This window comes from Plasmodium vinckei (assembly GCF_900681995.1).
Source record: "Plasmodium vinckei vinckei genome assembly, chromosome: PVVCY_14".
Classification (NCBI taxonomy): domain Eukaryota; phylum Apicomplexa; class Aconoidasida; order Haemosporida; family Plasmodiidae; genus Plasmodium; species Plasmodium vinckei.
This window is the reverse complement of record NC_051306.1, coordinates 19,736-44,789: the sequence shown is the minus strand read 5'-3', so window position 1 is coordinate 44,789 and position 25,054 is coordinate 19,736. Positions and strand designations below refer to the sequence as shown.

General features: G+C 21.7%; 8 protein-coding genes across 8 annotated transcripts; 6 read left to right on the top strand and 2 right to left on the bottom strand.

Moving 5' to 3' along the window:
• Positions 1-1,096: 1,096 nt before the first annotated feature.
• On the top strand, positions 1,097-2,717 carry PVVCY_1400130 (PIR protein CIR protein; the record flags this gene model as incomplete). Its single annotated transcript, XM_008625011.2, has 2 exons — positions 1,097-1,114; positions 1,245-2,717. The coding sequence occupies 2 exons, from the start codon at positions 1,097-1,099 to the stop codon at positions 2,715-2,717; spliced, it is 1,491 nt and encodes a 496-aa protein (XP_008623233.2).
• Positions 2,718-4,574: 1,857 nt separating this feature from the next.
• PVVCY_1400120 (PIR protein CIR protein) lies at positions 4,575-5,784 on the top strand (the record flags this gene model as incomplete). The annotated part of the gene is made up of 3 exons (XM_037634822.1): positions 4,575-4,607; positions 4,745-5,587; positions 5,692-5,784. 3 exons carry the CDS (start codon positions 4,575-4,577, stop codon positions 5,782-5,784), a joined length of 969 nt encoding a protein of 322 aa, XP_037490868.1.
• A 1,650-nt stretch (positions 5,785-7,434) lies between these two features.
• On the top strand, positions 7,435-7,866 carry PVVCY_1400110 (fam-c protein; the record flags this gene model as incomplete). Its single annotated transcript, XM_037634821.1, has 2 exons — positions 7,435-7,515; positions 7,618-7,866. The coding sequence occupies 2 exons, from the start codon at positions 7,435-7,437 to the stop codon at positions 7,864-7,866; spliced, it is 330 nt and encodes a 109-aa protein (XP_037490867.1).
• Positions 7,867-8,916: 1,050 nt separating this feature from the next.
• Positions 8,917-10,431, bottom strand: PVVCY_1400100 (fam-a protein; the record flags this gene model as incomplete). Its single annotated transcript, XM_008628559.2, has 6 exons — positions 8,917-8,985; positions 9,139-9,369; positions 9,462-9,571; positions 9,731-9,800; positions 9,895-10,129; positions 10,271-10,431. 6 exons carry the CDS (start codon positions 10,429-10,431, stop codon positions 8,917-8,919), a joined length of 876 nt encoding a protein of 291 aa, XP_008626781.2.
• A 3,777-nt stretch (positions 10,432-14,208) lies between these two features.
• On the top strand, positions 14,209-16,499 carry PVVCY_1400090 (CIR protein PIR protein; the record flags this gene model as incomplete). The annotated part of the gene is made up of 3 exons (XM_037634820.1): positions 14,209-14,265; positions 14,395-16,140; positions 16,227-16,499. The coding sequence occupies 3 exons, from the start codon at positions 14,209-14,211 to the stop codon at positions 16,497-16,499; spliced, it is 2,076 nt and encodes a 691-aa protein (XP_037490866.1).
• Positions 16,500-17,617: 1,118 nt separating this feature from the next.
• PVVCY_1400080 (fam-b protein) lies at positions 17,618-18,520 on the top strand (the record flags this gene model as incomplete). Its single annotated transcript, XM_037634819.1, has 2 exons — positions 17,618-17,686; positions 17,843-18,520. The coding sequence occupies 2 exons, from the start codon at positions 17,618-17,620 to the stop codon at positions 18,518-18,520; spliced, it is 747 nt and encodes a 248-aa protein (XP_037490865.1).
• Positions 18,521-19,377: 857 nt separating this feature from the next.
• PVVCY_1400070 (fam-a protein, fragment) lies at positions 19,378-19,744 on the bottom strand (the record flags this gene model as incomplete). The annotated part of the gene is made up of 2 exons (XM_008628557.2): positions 19,378-19,390; positions 19,539-19,744. The coding sequence occupies 2 exons, from the start codon at positions 19,742-19,744 to the stop codon at positions 19,378-19,380; spliced, it is 219 nt and encodes a 72-aa protein (XP_008626779.2).
• Positions 19,745-21,123: 1,379 nt separating this feature from the next.
• On the top strand, positions 21,124-23,572 carry PVVCY_1400060 (Plasmodium exported protein, unknown function; the record flags this gene model as incomplete). The annotated part of the gene is made up of 2 exons (XM_008628550.2): positions 21,124-21,189; positions 21,308-23,572. The coding sequence occupies 2 exons, from the start codon at positions 21,124-21,126 to the stop codon at positions 23,570-23,572; spliced, it is 2,331 nt and encodes a 776-aa protein (XP_008626772.2).
• Positions 23,573-25,054: the final 1,482 nt, after the last annotated feature.

The following is a 25,054-nucleotide window of genomic DNA, read 5'->3' as shown; positions in this document are numbered from 1 at the left end:
ATTGTAGTGTACAGTGGTATACCAATAATAATAATGGATTAGTATGTTACTAAATAAGAAAATTATATTATATTTATTCGATATACTATATGGATATAAATTCATTATATATATTCTTAAAGGTATACTAAAATTAAAATAGTATGCATAAAACATCAAATGAAATATTATAACAATTATTTAAGCAAGCTTTAATGTGGCAATATTAGAATCAACACAACCAAGCAATATAACATTAATTTTATTAATAATTTTAAAGTTTCCATTAAAAATCAAATATTAAATAAATAAATTTATATTATAAAATATATAATACATAATATATGTTTAGGTTATAAGTGTAAATGTGTACTTAAAATGGTAATCCGTGTTATATTGGATCCACAATTAATTCATTATTCCAACCAAAACATGAATACAATTTAAAAATTAATATATTTAAATTATATTTATTTGCTTTAATGTTTAAAAAATATTTTTTAATTATTTATATGCTAAATAAATAATAAGGATGAAAAGAATAATATGCACTTTATATATACTAACTATGATCCTAAAACTAATTTATATTCATAATTCATTTTAATTGTAGTAGCTCAATTAATTTAATGTGTATATTACACATTTTTAATTTTCCAAATTAGATAAGATGTGCACTTGAAATTATTCATTATTATATTTATATATAAAGAAATGTTAGCACATAAGCAAAGTTATTACATATTATAGCGTATAATAATTAGAGAATGTGTTTTATTTAAAGATATTGAAATGTCAAACAAAATTATACAAGGAAGATGATCGAATATTATTAAGAATAGCGATATTTCACATATGATAAAAATGTTTCAAAAAAAACGCAAAATAAGCATACTTACCTGAATTGCAACAAAAGTTAATATAAGTTTTATTTAATTATATTATTGTATATTATTTTAAACTATTATTATTAAGAAAAATGCTAATAGTGTGTTTAACTACTGGCAATTTCACATATAAAGACAAATAATTGCATAAATTTTTTGGTGTAGTATATAAGTTTTATGTAAAAATAATATGATGTCAATCTACAGTTAAAAAACAAAATTCCATTACAATGGATCACAAACTAATGGTAAATAACCTTATTTTAAAATAAAACATATTTATCCTTAATTTTATTATGTTTAAATTATATTCAAATCATATTAAATTTTATTTGAATAAATTTTGAATTAATGTATATTTTTATAAATATTTCTTAGTGTAAATATCTTAATATAGCTGATAGTTATTTTAAAGGTAAAGATGTCAATACAAATGAAATTAACAAAGACCTAGCCATCAAAGGATTTTGTAATAATGGTGGTTGTAAAACAAATGAAGCTAGTATTAATGCTTTCGCCGCATATATAATTACTAGTTTCAAAAGGTCAATAGAAAATCATGAGTATAATAAGTATGATGAATATTTTTTGATGTGGCTAAGTGATAAATTATTTAAGATACATGACAAAAGCGAAGACAAAGACAACGAAATTACTTTAAATCAGGCTTATGATACATATTTAAAGAAATATAAAGGAATATTGGATTATTGGTCTCATTTTGATATTATAAAGGATTTGAAAGAAGCTAATCTTAAGTATATGAGCGAATTTTATAAGTTACTTAATCACATATGTAAAACAATTACAGATTATGAAAACAACCCTGAAGAAATTACGAACCTTATTACGAATTCTACCGAATGTTCTAATCAATATATATCCATTTATAATGATATTCCTAAATGCCAATCATATCTTGATTTATTGAATAAATTAAAAGGTATATATGATGATTTTAGAAATTATGCTATTATGAGAACCGATTCAAGAATTCATTTAGAAACTATTCTTAAAAAAATTACAAAACCAGATGGAGGAGAGATGGACGGGAAGAAAGGTTTTATATCATATGACTTCAGTAATTCAACATGTAAATTCAAAAAAAAATCGCCATCATTAAAAAAAGAGGACAAATCATCATTACAACCCTCAAACCAACTAAAAGATAGTCAAGACGAAACACCATCATCTTCACAAAGCATTAATGCATTAGAAAAAACTAAAACAGGAGAATCAAGTCCATCAAATGTACAAGACGATTCTAAAATTGATTTAAAGACGTCAGAAAATAGTAAAGGAAATACAGGAAGTTCAAGTAGTGGAACCGGAAACCTTGGTGATGAATCAAGTGATCAAGTAAATTCCGGCGTTGAAAAAGAAAATATGAATGATGGAGTTAAAGAACCCGAAGCTCCAAGTAATGGGAAAGGCAGTCAAGTAAGTAAAGGCGATGGAGAAAATGTTGAATCGGTTGATACAGATATTGAAATAGGAGACTCAGAAGGTGGATCAGGAGATACAGATAACGAGACATTAAATACAGATGGTGGAGAAGATTATAAAGGAGGATCAGATAGTGTTTCGGCAGAAAAAGGAACAGAAAGTACGTCAGGGGAGCCATCTGGAAACCAAGATTCTGATAAAAACAATCAAGGATCTGAAAAATCGGGGGAAGATCCAGTGGTTAAACTAGGAAATCCAAGAACCGAAACAAAAGGAAATGGAATAACAAAAATAGATGATATATTTATATTCAAAGGATTCAAAAAAATTGGAATTCCAATTATAGTTATTATAATATCCATTACTTTAGCTATTATGTACAAGGTAAATAAAAGAAAATTATGAAGTGTACTATTTTTAAAATATTTCCTCACTGTAAAATATTATTTATTTTTTATAATTTTATGTTAGTTTTTGGTATTTGAACGGAGAAAGAAATTAAAAAGAAAAAAAAAATGAAAAAAGTTACAAATTTGTTTGGTGTAAATAAAACGACAAGAACAGTTATAAACTTACGTGATAAAAGAAAGAAGATGCAAATAATTATAAAATCATATAATTGAAAAAAACAAACAAAAAATTTATAAATTCCGTCTATGGGGAAAAAGTCCATTATTAAATATATACAAACTTATGCAAGAAACCCTGCACCATTTATTAATTTATTTTTTTTGTTAATTTTTTTGTTGTTTTTTTTTGTCTATAAAAGAAAAAGAGACGCCATAGAATGATAAATTTAATTATTATTTTATATTTTTTGTAATATTCAGATGCTTATAGTACTATATTTAAAGTAAATATTAATATATAACAATAATAAACAATTAAATTCGTTTATTACTATTATTATAATATATATAAAGATGATGTTATTAGAATGGTTAATTTTCAATTCTAAATTGATTTATATAATCTAAGAATAAAAACATCACTAACATAATGAATGATTAAAAAATATATATTTTATAAAATTATTTATTATTGTAAAAATTAATAATAATATTAAAAAATATAATAATAGCCCCACTTAAATCCTTGTTATATGCTACATACAATTGTTTTCTATAAATATTCAGTAAAAAATTATATAAAAATATAATGGCATTTTATAACAGAGATATATAAATATATGCTTTATTGAATGGATGATAAATCAATAACATATAAGAGTGCATTATAAAGGTATCAATGTTACATATATTGTTAATGATAAATTTGGGGATATACGGTTTTATATTATAAAAAATGGGATTGATGGAGAAAGTGTTAAAGACTCAATTTGTGTTAAATGTCTTTTATTATTTCATATTACCATGGATTATATTATCAATTCTTAGTGAATTGCAACTTTTTAAATTTAAAATAGCATTATTTTATCTTAGGGTTTTTAATAAATTACTTGGATCATATACATTGATAACTATAGAAGTAAAATATATAAGATAAATGAGCAATGGATAACATTTAGCGAATATTATATTTATAAAAAGAGCAAATATATTTTATTTTGTCCTCTTATAGCGCAATATAACAATATAATTACACATATTTTTTATTATGCTTTAAAATTTGGATCAATACTTATTTGTGTTTTATATATTTAATATTTACTAAGTATTATTTTAAAAATGGTTTGCATTCAAAGACTTATTTAAGCTTAAAATGGCTCAATAATACGGTTTCAGTACTAATTGTTGTTTTAAACCATAGGAAAAATGCTCAAAATACATTATAAAATAGCCCAATAAGGTATATTTCTAAATTGAAGTATATAGGATTAAAAATAAAGTTATTGAACATATTAAAATCGGCCATGAATTTATCTATATTAAATACAAATAATATAAATTTATCTAATTTGAATATAAAATGGAGCATGTAACTTAATTTAAAAATACTATAATTTTAGAAAATATATACTATAAGAAACAACTATATAAAACTATAATATATCGTATTAAATAACTATTTATATATTTTTAAGGATTATAGTAATAATAGCATTTTTTGTATAAATGGATCATATATACATATGGCAAAAATATATTAAGCAACTCTCCATTTAAGGTAATTTAGATAATTGCCATAAAATAAGTATAGCATGTTTAACGAAATATAATTGGTATGAAAAGAGCTTATATAGGTACATCAAATATTTACGTAATATATATAAATATTATTATTCCTCATAATCTCCAAATTATGGAAGAGTCACCTTATAGTATTAAGGATGTGGTATACAATTTTTTGAATAAAATATTATCTTCCCATGTGTTTTATATGTTGTATGGCCCATAAAATATATTAATTTTCATTTGATTAGCATTTATATTAATACGTTTTTTTGTTTAATTCATAAAATATATTTGTAGTATAGAGAATTTGCTACGATCGATGACTATTTTTATGTGACGGAGGAAGGTGTATTTAGAGTTGATACTGCACACACATCAATCAACGATTATTGTAATTCCTGGTGGAACCAAGGAAAAGACAATTGTCATAATCATCTTGAAATGACTAATTGTAGTGTTATTTATTTGCTAAAAACGATAAAGGAAAAGTATAAATTAGAAGATGATAAACTTGCCGAATACGTTATTTTATGGTTAAGTTATAAACTAAATAGAAAACCACAACATAAATTCGCCAAATTAAATGATTTTTATAATAGTTATATAGAAAAAAAAGAGTGTTATAATGATACAATAAAAAGTAGTGATAATATGACTTATAAGGATATTATAAATAAAAAAAAAGATTTGATGGATATGAATATTAAAGAAATATCTAAATTTAATGGTCCATTTAATATATTATTTTATTTGTATCATTTATTTCATGATGAACCTTTGAATTGCGAAACAAATTTTAATTTAGCTAAAAATTTTGCTGATACATTTAAAGAACTCATTAAAGATTCTAATAATATAAAAGACAGTCCATTTAGTCAACTATTGTCTACAATATCAGATGATTATAAGAATTTAATAAATAAATATGGTAATAAATGTACCAATTTTAATTCACTTCCAGAATTAAACCCCCATAAAAGCCCTGTAGATGATCCTGTAGATATTTCTGGAAAAGATTCTGGACAATCTACTACACTAAGTCCTGAAGTTACATCATCAAGTTCATCGATATTAAACACAGTAATTCCAGTTTTATCGACATTTTCTTTAATATCACTTTTCTTGGGAGTTGCTTATAAGGTAAATAATAAATAATTAAAAACTATAATATTTAAATTATATTTTGTGATCCCTTATATGGGTTTATCAAAAAATTTATAATAATTTTCCCATTTTTATATTAGTATTCATTATTTGGAATTGATAAACTATTTCAAAGACAATATATAAGAAAAAAATTAAATCAAGTAAAGAAGAAAATGAAAGTTAATATATGATTCGAAGAGTAGTGGTTAGTCCATGAACAGTAATAATGATTGATATATGCTAAGAATATGTCTATTTGGAAATATATAATTTTTGTGTCTATAAGAATATTTAAATAATATAATCAATAAAATATAAAATTAATATGCATATTATTGCATTTTTGTATTGTTTTTGTCTTGTTTTTGTATGATTTTATGTAGTGGGTCAGGGTTAAGATAGTGTTTGTGGAACCCATAAATGGGTTAAGGTTATGTACCACATTACATTTTATTTGTATAATTTTTAATAATTTGACAATATTTATTAGTTTAACAAATTGTTTTATATATATATATAAGACAAATTATAACAATTGAATTTCATATTAATATAACTTAATGGTAAATGTTTGAACTATGTATTTTTTATATTTATTGTTAATTTGTGGTTAATGGTTTATGGGGCAATCGATCAAATGTGGGAATCGATATAGACAGATGATTTCAGAGCATCGATTTGATTTTATAAAATAACGTCGATTTAAATACTTTAATATTTATTATGAGAAATTGTGGGGAAATGGGATTAATTAATGTAGAAAATATTATACATACCGATCCCGTACATTTATTAATTTATTTTTTTTGGTGATTATTTTTGTTTATAAAAGAAAAGACATTATTTATATGATAAATTTAATAAGTTTTATTCTTGTGCTAAAAATACATGGGTTCGTATTTAATAGACAATATAAAATTCAAACAATAATAAATAAGGTATATTGCATTTATTAGTATAAATAATTCGGGTTTTAGTATATGGGAACCATATTAAGGCTCATTCACCTATTTTTATAAAAAAAATACAAAATATTATTAAATGATATTAAACATTTGAGAAATATAACAAATAAGAATGGATTTAGATGCAAATAATAATTTTTGGTAGTCGTTTTTCATATTTTTGCATAAATTGATTTACAATATATATGCATCCAATATTTATTACGATAATTAATATATATTAATTTGCATGTAGACATACAAAAATAAAAAACATGTTTATAAAGTATCAAGGATGTTATTAAATGAACCTTTATGCTACACTAAAGACTTATTTATATAAAATATGTAAAAAAATATTTTAGGTTGAATTTGTTGCATAAACTTGTTTGTTTGTAATTAAAATAATTTGTTCTTTACGAAAATGGTTTGTTATTTGAAAAAAACATAAATATAAAATTTTCGAAATTGTATATCTACATCTTCGATGATAGAGTTATTATATATGCATATAAATTAGTGCATTATTTTATTTATATTTTAAATATTAAAATTAATTTTGTTATATTAAATATAATGGTTTAATTAAACAAAAATATTCAGAACAAATATATACAATTTTATGTATTTAGAATAAATTGTTATATATATATTTTTATCCATTTAAAAAATATTATTTATTTATTTATATTAAATTAAAAATAAAATAAAAATTAAAAATATTGTTAACTTATAATTACAGAAAATAATTTTATGGATACTTTAAAATAGCAGCAACATATAATTTATTATAATATAGCTCCATAAATAGCATATAACTTGTTTATATAAATTAAAATTAAACAATTTGTAATATTAAATAATATTATTCGAAAAACAATTTTTATTAATAAAAAAATGGATAAAAGGATATTTAGTTTAGTTTGTATCATCTTGTATACCCTTTTGGCTGTATCAATAGATTGCTCGGAGCAGAAAGTAAGTTGTCAAAACAAAATATAAACTAGTATATAGAAAATTATATAATAGTGTTTATTTACAGGTTGTGACGTATATATATATTATTTTATTTATTTCTAGAGTGATCGATCTAAGACATCTGGATTAAGAAGTAGGGTCATTCGTGCTATCCAAAAAATAAAGAGAAGCAACAAAAAAAATGATATAGAACCTCAACGAGAAAACCAATCAAATAATAACAGTAACAACAGTAATAATCATGAGAGAATTGATAGTATTACTTATTACAGTGAGTTCCAGCGTAAAAGGCGCAAGCCAACTACATTTTGTTGTTTGTTTACTTGTGAAAGTAATGAATTATATGATTAGGCTCTCCATTTCTATATTTATGTGTTAATATTTTAAGTTTATGACTGACTATAAAATGTTAAAATAAATACAATTTATTTATTATAAATTGTTAATGTAAAGCTTATATATTTACTTACATGGAAAATATTTTGGCTTATTTATATCATTGTATATAATTTGTGAAAGAATATTCAGAAAATAATTAATAATTGAAATACAAATGATTCATTTGATAGAATCATAGTATTTATTATTTGTATCCGTATAACTATATATTATATACATATTTATAAAATAAATATTTTTGCATTTTAATGTATATTCTGTCTTGCGACTTAGTTTGTGTTTGTTTTATTATTATACATTTTTAATTTAATATACAATCACGTTATATATATAATTTATCTTTGTTTAGTATTTGTCAAAACTCATTTATCCTTATTTCCATCCATGTATATTACATATTAATGGATATTAAATATGCACATTTTTAGTTAATAATTATAATATTTTAAATAAACTTAATTTAAACACATTTATTAATAAAATTATAATCTATATTGGGGGGGGGGCTCAGGAAATATAGTTATGTTTTGGGGAACCCATATTTGGGGTTAAGGTTTTGGACTATGGGTTACATCTTTGTTTTATGGAACCTATGCTTTGAATTAAAACCATATTTTAATTAGTTTATTTATAATTTGACCATATTTATTTGTCTATAAATCCTGATTAAATATATATATGTCATCCCGTATGTTTAATATCGGGATGGTGGGTAAATATACAACCAAAAGTTGCATACCCGTTAATATGAAGAAATGTCATAAATAAAAGATCTTCATAAATAACAGTTATATTGTAGTATTCACAAAACTAAAACATATAGATGCATCCTAATATCAAAAGACATAAAAAATAATATACAAAGAAATAATTCATAAAATAAAAAAAACAATCTATGATAGTAATTTAAAGCAGCAATTGTATATGGAAATAAATCATTTTATTAATACAAATTTTCTAATATTGCAATACTGAAAAATATATATAAACATATGCTTATCTTTAATGAAAAGAATTAACTAAAGCTTTTCTAATAATTAATTTTTTAAAATTGGAAGTATGCCCATCAATCTAAGAAAAAAAAGATAAATAGATGAATATATAAAATGTTTAAATTGTTTACAAATTATAGTGTATATTATAAATATGTGCATTTATTTAAAACACTATTTTTTAACAAATGCTAAAATAAACTATTGTTATAAAAATTTGTATATCGATTACAGATTCGAGATAGGTGATATCAATATTCCATTCCTTTTTTTCAATGAGGAATCCAGCTATGTTAAGAAATGTTTTTTCAAATTTTCCACTTCTAATAGATTCACTAGAATCAATGTCAATTTTGAACAAATTTGCGCTTTCTATTATTGTGTTTTTATATTCTTTCTCGGAAGGATAGCCATCATTTATATTTGCTGAAGTCATGACAATTATAGTTTTTTTTTCTGATATCTACAAAATTAATAAAATTATATTACATAAATTATTGTGAATAATATGAGAAATAAATTTATATAGAAACAGAAGAGAATAAGTTTCCTTACATCAACCTTTGCAGCTAAAGCATAAAAATATTTCCAACGGTCAAAAATCGAATTTTTGTAACGTTGCTGTATTATTACTAAATTTGGGTTGTACACACGGTCAATTTTTCCTAAAAAAAATTTTGCATTATGTAAAATAAGATATTATAAATTTGAAGACATGAAAACAATAAACAGTATCATATAACAATGGCAATAATAAATCACGAAATGTAGAATAAATAGTAACAATAATATGTTAATTGACTAATTATTTATGTTTTGTATACTTTTAACAAAGCCATTATTGAACCTATTTGCAAAAGAAGGATTCCATAACAAGTTTATTATTTCGTTATACTAATGGAAACAAAGAAAAATGTATGTATATAAATTATAATAATTTTTTAATTTTAATTTGGTTTATAACTTAATATTGTTCATTAATTGATACTTTTTTGGGATCATAATATATAAAACTAATTCTTTGAACAACTGTATCTCCATGTTTTTTTTTACTAAAAGTATTATTATAAGATAGATTTGATTCACATAATTCATAATCATCTTTACTTGTAGCATGATATGCTAAATGCATTATAGCTTCGTTCATAAGTTCGACTGCATTTTCTATTTCTTTGGGATCAGTACATAATAGTTGCTTGTTTTTTTCATATATCTCTTCTGGACTATCAATGATAAAAATGAACATGTTTTTTATGCGTACAAAAATAAAGGAATTATATTTATACTATAGAATTATTGCACAGGGATGTATTGAATATTTTCATAATGAAATATGTAATATATATATTGTTGTATTTTCTTACGTAGGATAACGTCTTTTGGGTTTGGTTTTTGTTTCTTCTTTTGTTTCTTCTTTTGTTTTTGTATTTTCTTCTGGAGCCAGCTCAGTTGCAAGGGTTTTATTATTCACATATATGAAGATGCTTAAAAGAAAAAAAACAATTTGAATATAAAATTTATTCATTTTTGGACTTTACAAACAAAATAATAAAATATATATTAGTATTTTTTTAATTAAAAATTGTCAACTCGAAAAATAGCATAAATATAATTAAAATTAAAGTAAATAATTTTCTCCAATACATATAAAAAAAATACAAATTATTATTTAAATAACAAATTGTATGCTTTTGTTAGATTTATAAAATTAATATATTTTTTATTCAAATAATTCAATCACAAAACGACGTCAATAACAGAAATATTCATAAATAATGAATATTAAAAATATTATGATTCATAATTTCATTAATATTATAATATTTAAAATAAATAATTTTAATTATATTATATAAATTATATTTTTAATATATAGCATTATGAATGCACAAGTTTTATATTTTTATAATTAATTATACTTAATTTAAAATTTATAAAAGATCCCATTACGTATATACTTATATTTATATATAATAGGAAAAAACTGTTGTTTTTACCTATAGAAGATCAATTATATAAAATAAAAATATGGAAATAAGAAAATAATATAAAAAATATATTTGTTTTAATATAATAATATATATTTATATCAATAATTATATAAAAATAATTGTTTTGCTATTTTTTTCATTTGTTTTATAAAATTTCTTTGATAATGGATGGTTTTTAATATAAAACATGTCTATTATATTCTTAAATATTAAAATAATTAATTTAATCGGAGGAATACAATTAATTATATATATTCCTGATAATACTATAATAACAATAATTTTTACTACATAAAAATAATAGTATGATCAAATTTGCATTATGAAAATCAAGCATTCGTGATTTTTTCATCACTTTTAATACAAATTTTACTAAATAAGATTTTTCTATCAAAATTGTTAATTTTATAAAAATTATTTATTGGTGGTAATATTGATATCCATATTTTTTTTATAAATTAACACAAATTATAAATTGCTTTTAATAGCGAAACAAAGTATATATAAATATATAAAATTAAAAAAAATACAAATAAATAAAATATAAAAATAAAATAATGAAATATAAGTTGTAAAATCAAGAAATATATATATATATATATATATATATATACATACATACATACATACATACATACATACATAAATAAATAAATACATAAAATTAATTAATTTTTTTATTTTAATTTTTTCGATATCGAGGTGTTCAAGTGTTATGGGTCAAGGTTATGCATGATGGGTTATTGTTTCGTTCACTGAATTTTCGTTTTGATTTCGGGTTCGGGGTATATTGTAATTTAATTCTTTATAATTTTATAATATTTTTGCCTGTAAACGTTGATTAAATATTTGTGTCATCCCCATATGTTTTTCTCGAGATTATGTCTAAATACGCATCCCCAAAAAGGGCATAGCCATTAATATGAAAGGGGTCACATAAAATATTTCTTATAAGTTATAATACTTTCATCTAATTCATTCATATATATTAAATGGGACAATATTATAACTTCACATTTTATATTTTATTGGTAATTTTTGGCTAACTATATATAAGAACCCTTATTGTCTATTATATAAAACTTGTTAATCGGGGACTATATTGAATCATGAATAACATAACATATTTCTTTATTTGTATCACTATTATTTTGATTTAAATTATATTATACCAAATAAACTGTAATAATAAAACTCATTTGGAACATTTATCTGCATTATAATATACCTTCAGGTTAATATGCATATGTTTAATATTAATTAATCATATTACAACATAAATAGGTAATCATAAAATATGGATTCATTAAATATCGATCGAGATTCGACAATGCAACATTATCTATAAAAGGCATATATGCATCTAACATTTTTAATAATACAATAAAAATTATATTATAGATATATGTATAATATTTTATTAAATTTTAACAATATATAATATTTTCGCTTTATCTGATTACTTTACATTTTATTAAAATTAATTAGTATTAATAGAAATAGTTTTGTAAGGTTTTATTTATTTTCATAAAGGTATAACATTAGGTTAATCATTATTAATTTTTAAATTTTATAGTTTTGAGGTATATATATATTATATTTAGAATAGTTAAAAAATAAAATATAAAATATTAATAAAATTTGATATATATTTTGTTCTAATAATTTTTATGATAATTAAAAAAAATTAAGTATATAGGATTAGGATTATTATTATATGCCTATACCTATGCATATAAAATAGTAAAATATTCTAACAATAATTAATATTGAAATATTATTTATTGTAAAACGGCATATAATTAAATATTAATTTTATCGAAAAAGCACATAATAATTAATTTTATTTGAACAATAATATTTATACTAGGCAATTATATATGCACAAACTTATAAATTTATATTTTAAATATAGTGCTATTACGAAATAATATATGCCATAAAATGTTGCAATTTAAAACAATGAAGCAAGGAAAATTAGTAATTGGTTTAAAGTATTTCTCTTGAGTGCATTAATTATCTCATTGTAGTGTACAGTGGTATATTAGTAGCAATAATGGATTAGTATGCTACTAAATATGAACAATATATTATGTTTATTTGATGCACTATATGGGTATAAATTAGTTAAATATGCTCTTAAAGGTATGATAAGATTATAATTGTATGCATAATAAATCAAATAAAATACTACATTTTGTTGCTAAGTATATTTTATTATGGTGCTATGACATTAAAGTTATCAATCAATATAATAATTCCATAATGCTCGTTAAAAATACATCTATTTTATTATATAAACAAATAACGTTTTATTATAAAATATATAACACATAATATATGTTTAGATTATAAGTATAAATGTGTACTTAAAATGGTAGCTCATATTATATTGATTCTCAAATTAATTAATTATTCTAACCAAAGTATTTATAGAATTTTTAAATAAAAATTAATATATTAAATTATATTTATTTTCTTTATTATTTAAAATACATTTATTAATCATTTATATATTAAATAGATAATAAGAATGAAAAGAATAATATACATTTTATATATAATAACTATTACCCCCAAACTAATTTATATTCATGATTCATTTTAATTGCAATAGCTCAATCAATATATTTGTATATTATGCTTTTTTAATTTAAAAAATTAGATACTATATACACTCAAAACTATTGATTAAGATAAATAATAATATTATATTTCATTTATTTAGAAAAGGAAATAATATTAAATTTAAACACAAATAGTGTTTTATATTTGTTAGAAATTATATAAAAAAGTGTAATATTTCACGTTGAACAATAGCATATATCAATACATGGTATTCAAATAATGAGATACAAATACATTTTTAACAATTATAGTAATAACACATTTTTAATTCTTTATATATTTATAATAATATAAAATTGGTTATGTTTTTACTATAAATCAAGAAAATGGATAGTTCTATATGTAGAAGCGTATAATAATTAGAAAATGTGTTTTATTTAAACTTATTAAAATGTTACACAAAATAATACAATGAAGCTATTCCGAATATTATTAAGAACAGCGATATTCGCATATGATAAAAATGTTTCGAACAAATCACAAAATAAGGATACTTACCTAAATTGTAGTAAAAGTGAATATATGTTTTATTTTATTATATGGTTGTATATTAATTTTAAATTGATATTATTATTGAGAAAAATGCTAATAGTGTGTTTAACTACTGGAAATTTCACATATTAAGGCAAATAATTGGATAAATTTTTTGATGGAGTATATAAGTTTTATGTAAAAACAATAGGATGCCAATCAACAGTTTAAAAATGAACTTATATCCCTATGGACAAACACTAAAAATGGTAAATAACTTTATTTTAAAATAAAACATATCTATCCTTAATTTTATTATGTTTAATTTACATTTAAATAATATTAAATTTTATTTGATAAATTTTGAATTAATGTATATTTTTATAACTATTTCTTAGTGTAAGTTATTTCGTGAAGCTGATAGTTATTTTAAAGGTAAAGATGTCAATACAAATGAAATTAACAAAAACACAAAAGTCAAAGGATATTGTAGTAGCGATGGTTGTAAAACAAATGAAGATCGTATTAATGCTTTGACCGTATATATATATATGGAATTCAAAAATTCAATAAGAGCAACTGATTATAATAAGTATGATGAATGTTTCTTGATGTGGATAAGTGATAAATTATTTAATATGTACCACGAAAGCAAAGGCGATAATAAAAAAAAAGGCTTTGTCTATCTTATTACTTTAAATCAGGCTTATGAAAAGTATTTAGAGAAATATAAAGCAAAATTGGATTATTGGGTTCTTTTAAATATGCAGAAAGGTTTGAAAGAAGCGAATCTTAAGTATATGAGCGAATTTTATAAACTACTTAATAATATATGTAAAACAATTGTAGATTATAAAGATAACGGTGCTGAAAGTAAAAAACTTTCTAGATATTCTAAAAATTGCCTTAATCAATATAGAATCCTTTATATGAACATTTCTGAATGCCAATCATATCTTGATTTATTGAATAAATTAAAAGGTATATATGATGATTTTAGAAGTCATGCTATTAAGAAAAATAGTTCAAACAATGATTTAAAAACTAAACTTATAAAACTTACACCAAAAGATGAAAAAGAGATGAAGGCGGTGAGAGGTTTTAAAACATACAACTTCAATGATCCAAAATGTAAATTCCCCATAAAAAAAAAAACAACAACTCCCAAAGCTTTAAAACCTAATCCAGGACCAGCATCGAATACAAAGATTCAAAGAGAATCACCAGGCTCTCAAGGTGTATCAAATTCTACAGGAGGTCAATTATCAAATAAAGAGGATACATCAAAAGGTTCAGGCAGTGGATCGCAAGGTTCAAATGGTGAGAAAACAGATACAGACAATGATCCACCAGATAAAGGTGGCCCAGAAGATGACCAAGGAGATTCACTTGATGGATCAGGTAGTGGGCAAGGTGATAAAGGAGGACCAATAGGCGGATCAAGTGGTGATAAAGGAAGTCAAGGAGGTTCAGATACTGATCCAGGAACGTCAGGAAGTCAAAGCACATCATGGCTATCTTTTGATATTGGATCATCAATTTTTGAAATCGTATCAAAAGGTATGGAACAATTAAATAATGCTCTCGATTTTGTTGAGCAAAAAAGGGAACAACTTACAAAGGTCACGGATACTATTAAGGATTTCTATAGTACATCTGTGTCTAATATAAAAACTGCTTACGATAACTCTAGAAATTTTTTAAATAGCATTATTGTTCATATAAGTAGTCAATCTGAAAAGGTAAATATCTCTGATAAATCAGGCGATAATAAATTAGGATCAGGTGGCACAGGGGATGGGTTACCCACACCTAATGGCTCACCACCATCTCAAAAAGATTCACCTCAAACTCCATCAGGAACGCCACACAGTTCATTACCGTCAGAAAATCCTAAGGAGCAAACTAATCCATCCCAATTGCCTCATGGTCCATCTGGAAACCAAAATTCTGATCAAACCGATCAAGAAGGAACTAAAAAAACAATACCAGCTCCAGTGGTTAAACAAGAAAATTCAGGAACCGAAACAAAAGGAAATGAAATAACAAAAATAGGTGATATATATGTATTAAAAGAATACAAACAAATTGGAATATCAATTATAGTTCTTTTAATACCGATTACCTTAGCTATTATGCACAAGGTAAATAAAGAAAACTATGAAATATACGTTTTTTAAAATATTTCCTCACTATAAAACGTTATATACTTTTCATGATTTTATGGTAGTATTTGCCATCTGGATGGAGAAAAGGATTGACGAGAAAAAAAAATATGAAAAAGGTTATAAATTCAATTGGAGGAAAAAAACAAATACAAATAATTATAAAATCATCTAATCAAAAAAAGAATACTAAAAAATCTATAAATTCCGTTTATAAGGAGAAATCTCCATCATTAAATATATACAAACTTATGCAGGCTGATCCTGTGCCGTTTATTAATTTATTTTTTTTATTGATTTTTTTTGTTTATAAAAGAAAAGAAAATTCTTTGGAATGATAAATTTAATTAAATTATATTTAAAATCGAATTAAAAAATGATAAATAGTAAATTTGTCTATTAATATAATTAATTTTTATAAAAGGGATCCAGGTTAAGGCTCCATTTCATATTTTATAATAAAACATAAAATAAATTTTCTATATGATGGAATTCTCTATTATAACAGGGTTATAATATTCCGTCTTCAATTATTATTTATAAAAGTTAAAATATTTTATTGTTTAAATAAAAAAGGCGTATTAACATTTGTTAAAGAATATGATGAAAAAAAAAATAATACCATTAAATATATTTCTTTTTTCGATTTGGAATAAAATGAATTTGTATCCTTTTCAATAAATTGGTTATATATGTATTATTTTTTGTGATTTGATATGGAATTTTATTTTGTTTGGATTAAATTTGAAAGCATGAATATTTTATACCATTTTAATAGAAATAATAAACATGATGTTGTACATTCTGAGATATATTTATAAATAAAATTATTACATACCAGTCGGTGAAAAAAAAAATTTGCAAAAAAAACGGTAAATAAAATATAATAAATTAAAAACCATTTAAATATAAATAACAACGACGATTTTTTTATGTTTTCATTATATGTTTGTATTTATTCATATAAAAAAAATATATGTATCTAATATTTTATTATTTAATTGATGCTTATTAATTTGTTCGTATGTAAACAATAATAGAAAAATATAAGTTTATAAATATACAACTTACAACCGTATCATTAAATATACCAATCTATTATAAATTATATTAAAAAACAGTTTGTATAACAAATTTCAAAAAAATATTTTTTATAGAAAAATTATTATATACATGTATTTTTTTACAATTAAAAATGTTGTATTTTTAGAGAAAAATTAATATTTATTTGAAAAAACAAATAATATAATATTTATATCCATAAATGCTTTTAATGAATATGACGAAGGTTATTACAACAGTTACATTAATTAATTCTATAGAAAACGAAAAAAATTAATAAATGTCATAGTTTTTTATAAATATATTTTAGAACAAAAAATTAATAAATATGAAGTTATCATCATTATATAAAACTACATATATTATTTTGTTTATTTGATAAATAATATTTAAAATGAAAGTCAGTATTTTAAAATTTGTTTTGTTTTCAATTATTATTTGTTTTTTTGAATATGCCAAAAAAGTAAGTTACGTACTATTTTATTATAGTTTCCGTATCTATTTGTTTTACATTAACCTTATATTATTGTTTCATATATCGGTAAAAAGCTTATGCTAAGTTAAAGACACAATTAAAACTAATTATATATATGTTAATGAATATTTCATTTGTTTGCAGGAATTATACTTTATAAACGAAAGAAACATATATCTTGAAAGGAATATAATAAATTTTAAAAATAATAGGATATTAGCAGATGCAGGCAGCCAATTCGATTTAAATAATTTTTATGAATCAACCTTGAGTCTTGCAAATAAATTTAATGACTACAATGATGATGACGAAGATATAATATATCTTCGAAATATTATAGATTCACATGTAAAGAAGTATAAAGAAAGTAATACAACACCCAATTTAAATAATTTAGATGGGAAAACGAAAAAATTAATTCATAAAATTCAAAAAGAATTAAATGAAGCAAAAAAAGAGCTCGATAATGAAAGGAATGGCGAATTATCAATACAGCCGATACAAGATAAAAGAGTAATAAAAAAAAGCGAACATATTTTTAAGATTGATGAAGATAAAATTAACGATAAATATAATAAAATTACATTAAGTAATTGTTATACGAAATTAAAAAAAATTTCAAAGTCTAAAAAATCAAAAAAAAAAATAATTATAAAGATGATGTTGTTGACTGCAACACTTTCTGTGATAACAGCATTAGGAATGATGAACCAGATAATCTTACTTGGATTTTTTTTGGGTTTCTTATGTTTTATTATCGGAGAGAATGAATGGCTTTATGAATTACAAAGAGAATTAAAAAACAATTTTTATTGTACTTGATTAAATGGTTAAAAATAATATATTTAATATTTTATAGCACAAAAGTTACGTTTTTTACATTTTATAGAATAATTAAATTTGATTTATTGTTTGTTTTATTCATAATGTTATTATTATGTGCATTTTAATTTAATATATAATCACGCTATATAATTAATTTATCTTTGTTTAGTGTTTGTTAAAAACTCATTTATCCTTATTTCTATCCATATAATTATATATTAATGGATTTGGGATTTACTCATTTTTAGTTAATACTTATAGTTATTTTAAATAAACTTGATTTGAGCATATTTATTAATAAAATTATAATTTATATTGGGGGGGTAGGGCTCAGAAAATATAGTTGTGTTTGGGGGAACACATATTTGGGGTTAGGGTTTTGGACTATGAGTTATAGTTTTGTTCTATGAAATCTATGCTTTGGGCTAAGGTTATATTCTTATTAATTTTATTATAATTTGATCATATTTATTTGTATATAAATGGTGATTAAATATATATGAAACCCCGTATGCTTAATATCGAGATGAATTTTAAAAGTATAAATATGCAGGTAAAGAAAGGGCAGTCGTTATTATGAAAGGGCCGTCATAAATAATCATATTTATATTTGAAGTATTCACAAAATTGACGCATATAGTTGCATCCTAATATTAAATGCCATAAACAAATGATATACAAAAAAAACGTTCTTATAATAAAAAACACTCTATGATATTAATTTAAAGCAACATTATGTGTGAAAATAAATCGTGTTATTAGCATAAATCTTTTAATATTATAATACTGAAAAATATATATGAAGGAAAAAATAATCTAAGGCTTTTCGGATGGTCTATTTAAGGTGAAATTAATTAGGCCATTGATCTAAGTAAAAAAACATAAATGGGTGAATATATAAAATATTTATATTTTTTGGAAAATATAGCATATATTATAAATATGATATTTATTTAAAACAATATATTTTTTAACAATTGTTGGAATAAGTTATTCAAGTTTGTATATCGGTTACAGACACGACATAGGCGATATAACACCCTCGTCTTTTTTTTCAATGAGGTGTCCACATATGTTAACAAACGCTTTGATCACGCTTCCATTTTTAATGTCGTCGTCAGAATCAATATCAGCTTCGAATAAATTTGGGCTTTCTATAATTAAATTTTTATAGTGAATCGTATTTTTACTGTTATGATCATTTATATTTCCTGAATACATAACAATTATAGCTTTGTCTTTTGATATATATAAAATTAATAACAGCGTATTTGAATAAATTATTGTAAATAATATGAAAAATATGATTTGGGAGTGAAAAAAAAACATGAAAAATATTATAAATTCAATTGGAGGGAAAAGACCGGTGCAAATAATTATAAGTTCATCGAGTCATAAAAACCAGACTAAAAAATCTATAAATTCCGTTCATAGGAAAAAACTTCCATTATTAAATATATACAAGCATATGTATGTTGGTCCTATACCATTTATTAATTTATTTTTTTTGTTAATTTTTTTTGTCTATAAAAGAAAACGAGCCACCATAGAATAATAAATTTAATTAATATCTTATATTTTTTGTAATGCTCAGATGTTTATGGTACTATATTTAAAGTACATATTAATATATAACAATAATAAACAATTAAATTCGTTTATTACTATTATTATAGGTAAATAAATTCATAAATATAATTAAATAATATATTTATATAATTATAATATGAAATTATATATTATTATATTATATATACAAAGATGACGTCGTTAGAGTGGTTCATTTAATTTTCAATTATAAATTTATTTATATAATTCTAAGAATAAAACATTATTAACATAATGAATAAATAAAATATATATATTTTAAAAATTAATAATAATATTTTTAAAAAATGTAAAAATTTATTAATTTGAAATGATAAACAAAAGTAATTTATCTATATAAAAAATGTTTATCATTTATATTTTATTTGTTTATAATATATAATAAAAATTATTTTTTTTATGAAAATAAAATGTAGAAATCAAAATAAATAAATAAAAATAAAATAGATGTTGTATTTATTAACAATTTATTGCTATTGTGGCAATGCAATTCATTGCATTTATATTCCAAACAATTTGTTTTACTATTTATATTTACTATTATTGTTTTGGCTAGTTCAAATAGCATGCTTTAAGTTAAATTATATATAGTTGTTTGAGTTGAATTTTTACATATTTTATATAATAATCATTATCTATTTTATTGTTTAGTTTATTTATTAATAATATTTGAATTTTTTATGTAAATTATTATATTTTTTCTTCTGTATGATAAATATTTAAAAATCGTTTAGTGATTATGAAAATGAATTATAATGACAACATGCATTCGCGTATGAAGCTGTAAAATTTTGATTTCGAGAATATAAAGGTAGTATATAATTAATTATTATAATTCATATTTTATAATTAATAATTAAAGTGTAAATGAAAACAGCATTATCGATAATAATGTATGTTATATGAATAATATGGATTCATATATTAAACATTGGCTGAATAACTAAGTGTAAATATGGCGTCGAGAAAATGATCAAATCAATAGACAAAATATGATTCAAATGTATATTAAAATATTGATATATGTTATCTTAATATATGCTTTCCTAAATTACAAGGTAATAATTTGAAAATGGAAAATAAAATTATTAACATTTATGATTGCACATAATTTAATATATAGACATGTATATATTTTTTATTTTTTATAAATCTTTTTCCATTTATTTTTCAAAGAAGAACAGAAATTATGTCACAATATTGTTAACACATGATAGAATCTTGACTGAGTTCGATAATGGAAACTCACTATATACTTCAAACTGTTATACTAAAAGAAAAAATTATAAGAGAAATAAACTAACTAATGTGAAGGATAAAAATGATGTGAAAAGTAACCCAACAACATTAAGCAATAATAATGATAAATACATAAGAGAAAATATAACAAAAAATTGGGTAATAAAAAATACCCACAAACAACCAAATTTAGTAATCCCTAATAGAAATATTTTTTTGAGAAGAGCTCTATGTGAATACCAACATAAACAAATTGTAGTAAATAAGTATAAAGTTAATGAAATCGAAAAAAGCATTAAATCGAATGCTTCTTTATTAAAAGATTCTCCCCCAATTGCACTAAGTAACACATGTCTAGTGAATAAAAATTTTAAACCATTACATAATGATTATATTCCAATTGAATCAAATCCAGATTATTTATTAAATCCATCAAATAAATATGCGATAAAATATGAGAATAAATCTAATAAGTGTAGAGAATTAGAAAAATTATCTACCATAAAAACTCCATTGAGTAACACACAACGTAATAAAAACGATCAAAACGATATTAAATTATCGACAGATTGTGCATTATCTGAAAATCCTTGGGCTTATAGAAATTATGGATTTTCCCAAGATAAGCTTTTAAGAGAAAAGCTTAAATTATGTCAACATAATATAAATAATGAAGCAGAGTTGAAGAAAACAAAAGTAGGTAACAAAAAAGTTATACTAAAAAAAAATCGACTGATAGAACAAAAACAACCACAAACAATTGCAGTGAAAAAAAGAAGAGTAAATGATAATAAATATACTATAATAAAAGATAATCTAGAGAAAAAAAAAGAATTGTCTTCAAATCATGATTTGTTAAAAAAGCAAAATAATATACAAGTACAAAATACACTAAATCACGTACTCAGCCCTTTAAAAAAGGATATAACAAAGGAAAGTGGATTACAGGAATATAAGCATTCTATAAATACAGATAGCAAACAAAATGAAATAAAGGAAATAAATAAAATAGGAGACTCATATGACAATACAAAAAATAAGTCATCAAATAAAAAAGAAATAGTTATCGAAATATGTATGGAAAATCAAGAGAAAATGCAAAAATCAAATAAAAGAGAACAAGTAATCGAAATATACATGAATAATACAAAAAAAATAGGGTTAAAGGGAAAAAATGATCCATTAAAAATAAACGATCCAAATAAAAAATATGATGTATCAAATAAGGATAGTTCCGAAAACCTAAATGAATTAAAATGTGAAGCGAATATATCAAATAATATAGATAATAACAATGATAAATTTCTAGAACATGAAAAAAATAGTCCAGTCCAATTAGATATTAACAATAAAAAGGAAATAATTAGGCCAAAAGATGAAGATGTAAAGGTTTTAGACATATTACCCATAAATAAAACAGAGGAAAAAAGTAATAATAATCCAAATTTAGACGAAAATGATTTTATAGATTCATTTGATAACGATGATATACAAGATGTAGTGGGTGAAGTGCTAAGTAATGACAAAATAAATGAACTTTCTATAGACGAAATATATTTAGAAACTGAACGACTTTTATTTGATAAAATAATTGGACCAAAGCCAGTTAAAGGGAAATATTATAAAGTAAAAAAATATTTAAAAATATTTGCTTTATATATATTACCAATAATACTATCAACAATTTCAATTTCATTAGTCGGAGTAAACATATCTGGACTTATGGGGGTTCGTTATATGGATGCAGCTCTTTATACAATTGGGGAAACAACATTATTTAGAACATCGGATTGCTTAGTAAATACTGCGTCTAATGTTATGAGCGAAATTGCTACTGTATTACCGACTATAAATATTGATGATTTAGGTTTTACTGGATTATTCAGCTCTTTTGTAAATGGTGCTGCAGCATATGCCCCAAAAGCTATCAAAAATACTTTCGGATGTGTAACTAATAACGCAATATTGTTTGGCATTGATCATGCTACAGTATCTGTTATTGGGCTTATGAATTTGCATATATTCTATCCAATATCAATTACAATAAACGTTTTAATTATTATATATGTACTCATAGAGATAATAATGCGTTTAAATGATATGGGTAAATTTGATAAATTCCATAAATTTCGAAAGAAGTATATGAATAAATTAAAAAAATTTAATGCAGAATTAAGGAAGAAATTTACCGATAAAAATTAAAAATTTCATTATGGATAATAAAATCCAACATTTATAAAAATATATTTTGTGTATAATTCAACATTAAAATACATTATATATCGATATACAATAATATATTTGTTTTAGTTGAATTACTTTTTTGTGTTTTTTTTGTATTTTTTACAATTCCACTATTATAAATAACAAATATGCTGATTATTACTGATAGTATATATTTCATCATTTGTTTATTTATATCCTAATACCCTTGTTTAATATATTATATTGTTCAATTGTTTGTATTCTACGGTTTTGCGTAGATTTTATAATAAAATACATATTTATTGTTTGCTAACCGCATTTTTCTTCATTTTATAAATGTATTATAATATAATGTTGTTAATAAACTTTTAATATAAATCCAAATGAATATTTTATAATATTTCTTATAGAAGCTTAAATGATTTTAGTATTTTTCTTGTCTACAAATAGTAGAAGTGCATATTTTTCTTAGCATGTAATATATAAAAAATTCATTTATTATTTTATAAAGATAAATAAATTAAAAAAAGGAAACAAATTTAGATCTTATTATATACATTGTTTCACATTATAATAATATAAATTTTATTTGTTACTATAGGTTTATTTATAAGTGAAAAATTCTATCACATATAATATAGTTATATTTAAATAATTAGATACAAAATGCAATTGGGATATCTCTTTTCTACAATGTCTTATATATATGAATAATTCATACAATTCTATTCATGGTTATAATAATTGTGTATATTTACATTAAAATTTTAATGTATTATTAAAACAAATAATCAATAAATTTCATTTGGTAAACTTAAAACAATAATTATTATATATTAATAATTTGAATACGTCAGTTTTGTTTTCGAAAAGCATGTATTCTTTCAATTATCTTAAAAACAATTCAGATATTTTGATAATACATTTAAAGAAGTATTTATATTTTGTTAAAATTCTTGAAAGGATGGGTTATGATAAAAAAAATATTTCGAAGTATAAAAATATAAATATGTAACTTTTATATACATATTATTATAATGAATATATACGGCTATATATAGGATAATTTTCAAGTATATCACATTTCTTTTTATATAATTTTTTATTGAATATATATAGAACACAATTAATGTAACCGTGTTTGGAAAAGACATAGATGTTTCCTTTTTCTATTTTTTAAGACTTTTGCAATATTTTTTTCAATAAAAATGTGCATGAAATATAGATCCAAATTATACTTTAAATCATTAATTAATTAATTATATATATATTTTTATGTATAATATGCTCTCCCTTTTTACTTAAATTAATATTAATTGCAAACGGCAAAATGATTTAACATGTCTATGATGTTAGTTTGAGTTTTTAATTGATATTAAATATATTTATCAAATAAAAGAAACAAATAAATGCCAAATATGAAGAAAAATAATAAAAGCAAACACAGTTCGAATTTTTATGACAATTTTATATTATATG